Below are 2663 nucleotides of genomic sequence, written 5' to 3'. Positions count from 1 at the left end.
CTTACCTCCAGATGAACGTCGATGAAGAATCCAGGAAATATCTCAAAATTTCCACACAAAAAGGTTTATTCCAATACAACCGCTTGCCTTTTGGAATTGAGTCGGCGCCAGCCATGTTCCAGAGAGCTATGGACCAGGTTTTGCAAGGTCTACCAAATGTCCATTGCTACCTGGATGACATTTTAGTTACCGGGCAGACTGAAGCTGAACACCTGGAAAACCTGGACACTGTCCTTGGACACCTGGAGCAGTTTGGGTTGCATGTTGAAAAAAGCAAATGTGACTTTTTCAAAGACTCATTGGAATATTTAGGTCACATAATTGATGCTGAAGGTCTACACAAGTCACATAAAAAAGTAAGTGCAATTGTGAATGACCCAGCACCATCCAACATCACACAGCTGAGATCATTTCTAGGGCTGTTAAACTACTACGGGAGATTCATACCAAACCTGGCAACCACAGCGAATCCCTTAAATGCTCTGCTGTGTAAAGGAAAGCATTGGCTTTTAGATAGCTTTTGCATTAAGTAATAATTAAGAACACTAAGTAAGGCAGAGCAAAATTATGCACAGATTGAGCATGAGGCGTTGGCAATAGTCTTCGGGGTCCGAAGAGTTCACCAGTATCTTTACGGACGGAACTTCAAGCTTCTTACTGATCACCGCCCTCTCAACACAAACTTTGATCCCAAAAAGGAATTCCATCGATGGCAGCAGTGGGAATGCAGAGGTGGGCCTGATTTTTGTCTGCACATAACTACACCATTGAGTACAGAGGAGCTGAACATCATGCAAATGCCGATGGCCTTTCCCGTCTGCCGTTACATGTGGAGCACAAAAAGAAAAAGGATGCTGTAGATTTGTTCTACGTCAGACATATGGAGAAACTTCCTGTCACTGCTGCCGATATCCGCCGTGAGACTATGGTTGATCCGACCTTACCTACAGTCATCGAATTGGTCGTGAAAGGGACTCAAGCTGTGAATCTGACTGGAAACAATGAGCTCACACCTTTCGTTTCCAGGTGCAATGAACTGTCTGTCCAACATGGTTGTTTAATGAAAGTGGTTGTTCCCCAAAAGCTGCGTAAAAGAGTGCTGGAAGAATTACATGCTGGCCATCCGGGTATTGTCAGAATGAAAGCCATAGCACGCAGCTATGTATGGTGGCCAGGACTTGATGCCGACATTGAACTATTAGTGAAAATGTGTCAGTCATGTCAACAGATACAGAAAATGCCATGCCAAGCCCCCCTCCACCCATGGCAGTGGCCGAGCAAACCATGGGACCGCATACATGTTGATTTTGCTGGGCCATGTGAAGGCCACATGATTCTAGTGGTGGTCGATGCACATTCAAAATGGCCGGAGGTGCAGTTGATGAAGTCAACGACGTCAGAAAAGACAATTGAAGTTTTGCAGAATTTTTTCAGTCACTATGGGTTGCCTGAAATCCTCGTCAGTGATAATGAGCTGCAATTTATTTCACAGGAGTTTTCAACCTTCTTGAAGGCAAATTATGTGAAACACATTTGCTCCGCTCCATATCACCCGGCAACTAATGGGCAGGCTGAAAGGTTTGTTCAATCCCTGAAGCAAGCACTAAACCCCTCTAAGGGTTGCTCTACGCTGCAAAAATGGCTTGAAAAATTCTTGCTGACTTATCGCACAACACTGCATTTGACGACAAAAGAGCCTCCCTCCCTGTTGTTTTTGGGACACCAGATGCGCACGCGTCTCGATGCCTTACAACCCAGTGTAGCAGATGCTGTACGACTCTCGCAAACCTCCCAGGTCCTCAGCCGAGCTGGTCGTTCAAAGCCAAGACATTTTGTATAACTTTAAACTGACAATTTACTTTCTTCAGATGACAAAATTAAAAATAAGTATATATTCAGCAAAATATACAGTATTTACATGAATTTAATTTTACAATAAACGTGAGGGGGAAATCAGGAAAGACTAGTTTTCTTGGTAACACTTTACATTAAGGTTCCCTTCATAAAGCATTTATAAATATGTTCATTAATGATTAATAAGTCATTTATAACAAGGGGGATTCTAACGAAATACCTGCCAAATATTGAGCCATTTTTAACTCACGTTATAAATAAATGTATTTATTCATTATTTATTTGACTCGAAAGCAGATTCATTATTATCTTGATGTTGTTTGCAAAATAGGCTGTAAGATGGGAGACTGTTGGGTGTTATGTTGGTTTTTCTTATTATTGTATATTTCATATCTTATGTCACTTTTCAAACCATGTTGCTTACCTGATCCGATTCCAAATGTCTTATGGTGCCCTCCAGAATGCCTTCAGATCATGATGCTTATCCAAAGCATTTTTTTATTGCTTACCATGATAAATTCATCAAACTTTTGATCACTTTTTAACACTAAATGCATAAAGGTTGTTGTAAACTTGTTTGTTTACGATGTTTTATTAATGATTCAATTACTTCCAATAGTTAATCAAAACCAGAAAACATTTTTTTATTATTTATTGTAGAAACAGAATGCTGGCTCACAAGGCTACATCTCGTGAATCATACATTTAGATGTATTGACAGCCCATGAAAGTGTACTTTAAAGAGAAGGGGATGCCTGTGAAGTATTCATTCACAACTTCAAAACACCAAACTTGAAAAAAAAATGTTA

The 2663-nt window shown here is 40.6% G+C and overlaps 1 protein-coding gene across 1 annotated transcript; it reads left to right on the top strand.

The window, feature by feature from the left end:
- The first annotated feature begins 880 nt into the window (after positions 1-880).
- LOC130566075 (uncharacterized protein K02A2.6-like) lies at positions 881-1840 on the top strand. The gene has a single exon (XM_057353294.1). The coding sequence runs from the start codon at positions 881-883 to the stop codon at positions 1838-1840; it is 960 nt and encodes a 319-aa protein (XP_057209277.1).
- The last annotated feature ends 823 nt before the right edge of the window (positions 1841-2663 follow it).

Source organism: Triplophysa rosa, linkage group LG15, assembly GCF_024868665.1.
Source record: "Triplophysa rosa linkage group LG15, Trosa_1v2, whole genome shotgun sequence".
NCBI classification, from domain to species: Eukaryota; Metazoa; Chordata; class Actinopteri; order Cypriniformes; family Nemacheilidae; genus Triplophysa; species Triplophysa rosa.
This window is presented reverse-complemented; position numbering and strand designations above follow the sequence as displayed.